Source organism: Belonocnema kinseyi, chromosome 9, assembly GCF_010883055.1.
Source record: "Belonocnema kinseyi isolate 2016_QV_RU_SX_M_011 chromosome 9, B_treatae_v1, whole genome shotgun sequence".
Taxonomy (NCBI): domain Eukaryota; kingdom Metazoa; phylum Arthropoda; class Insecta; order Hymenoptera; family Cynipidae; genus Belonocnema; species Belonocnema kinseyi.
In genome coordinates, this window is record NC_046665.1 from 84203587 (window position 1) to 84205368 (window position 1782).

The window sequence follows — 1782 nt, forward strand, 5'->3', positions numbered from 1 at the left end:
ATTTTTAAACAAGGAGATTAACTTTCAAACAAACAAAAAAATCATTTTCTACCAAAAAAGTCAATTTTTTCACTAAATACGTGAATTTTTAACCAAATAAATGAATGTTCAATTTTAAAAGAAAAATTTATATCCAAATATTCAAATATTGAACTCAAAAAGGTCAATTTTCTACTTAAAATGGAACGTTTAAATTTTCATTTGAAAAAATTAACTTTCAGACAAACTGATGAATTTCCAACTAAAATTATGAATAACATTCGGATGTTAATGGTGAAATTGGCTTCAGGGTCACAACAAAATTGAAGACGTTTCGGCCTCAATTAAGGGCCCGTATCAGTAATTTATTTCTGAAATATGAATACAGCAATATTGTTTATACGTGGAAAGATATAATTTTACAGTCCAAAAAAATGATTTTTTTTATAGATATATTCAACTGTAATAATAACTACATTTCCAGCTAAAAAAAATTATTATTTTCAACCAAAAAAGAAACAAATTTTCAAAAAAATAGCTAAAGTGTCGGCAAAAAAATCGTTTAAATCCAAAGAAAAAACAGGATTTCAATCAAAAAGCTCATATTTCAAACTAGAAAATAAATGTTTGATTAAAATGATTAATTTTCAACCAACACAATTAATTTTCAACAAAAGAGTTTAAATTTCAAACAAGTATTTTTATTTCTAACCGAAAACATTAATTTTCATTAAAATGATAAATTTGTAACTGTAATGCTTAAATTTTTAACTCAAAAGAAGAATGTTTAAGCAAGAAAAGTAACTAAGAAACGAAAAAGATAATTATCGGCAAAAAATCGATTTTTAACAAGGTATGTTGATTTTCAACGAAATAGCTGAATTTTCAATTAAAAAAGAGAACTTTTCATTCAAATTGTTGTATTTTGATCAAGAAAATATCAATTTTCATCCAAACTGATGAATTTTTAACTAAAATGATAAATCCTTAACTGGAATTGTTGAATTTTATAACAAAAAGATGAATTTTCGAGCATAAAAATTAATTTTCTACATAAAAAAGGGGGAATTTTTTCACAAAGTACACACATTTTCAAGCAATTAATTTAATTTCTAAATAAATAAAAATTCGATAATTAATTATGTTTTAATTAAAATAAACTGAGATAATCTGAAAAATTTGCAACTGTAGATAAAATAGAAATCAGTTATCTAAATTGACCAAAATTATGAAATCTTAAACTTTACTGCGATCATAAGTAAATTTGCGGTTTTTTAATATAATAATATTTATTATTATATTTAATTATGATGCACTTGGTAGCAACCGAGCCCGTGGATAAAAATGAGCTTCCACATTTTTTTTTTTTTTTTAGAAATAATAATAATTTACCTTCGACTTTTCCCATGGCGAGAATTGTCACAGTCTTAATAGCTGGTGCTCCCCAGGCAGCCAAATGAAAATATTGCGAATTCGCCTCTATTGCTTCGTGTCCCCATTTAAGTCCAGCAGCTAGGAACCAGGTTAGAGTCAGGATGACCCACCAGATGCTGGAAGCCATTCCAAAGAAGTAGAGAACCATGAATAATAGAGTGCAGAGTTCGTGTTTTGTGCCCTGAGTTATAGGAGATATCATCCGAACTTTCATGTTCAGCGGAGGTGGGAAAGGTTCTCGACATGAAATCGCGTTCCCGGCAGCCCAGCCGATTACGTATGCCAGAGCTACCATCAAGTAGCAGACTGATAAAAATATTATCGGCCTCTCTGGATATCTGCAGTTTAACAAAAAAAACTTAGCCATTT

At 28.2% G+C, this 1782-nt stretch overlaps 2 protein-coding genes across 2 annotated transcripts in view; one reads left to right on the top strand and one right to left on the bottom strand.

Annotated features, from left to right (window-relative positions):
- LOC117179422 overlaps positions 1 to 1782 on the top strand; it is a 57577-nt gene that overhangs the window by 42724 nt on the left and 13071 nt on the right. The window lies entirely within an intron of this gene.
- LOC117179420 (frizzled-2) overlaps positions 1 to 1782 on the bottom strand; it is a 12128-nt gene that overhangs the window by 4276 nt on the left and 6070 nt on the right. The window contains exon 2 of the mRNA XM_033371188.1: positions 1372 to 1751. Coding sequence (XP_033227079.1) covers positions 1372 to 1751 — 380 coding nt within the window. The remainder of the gene's footprint in view (positions 1 to 1371; positions 1752 to 1782) is intronic.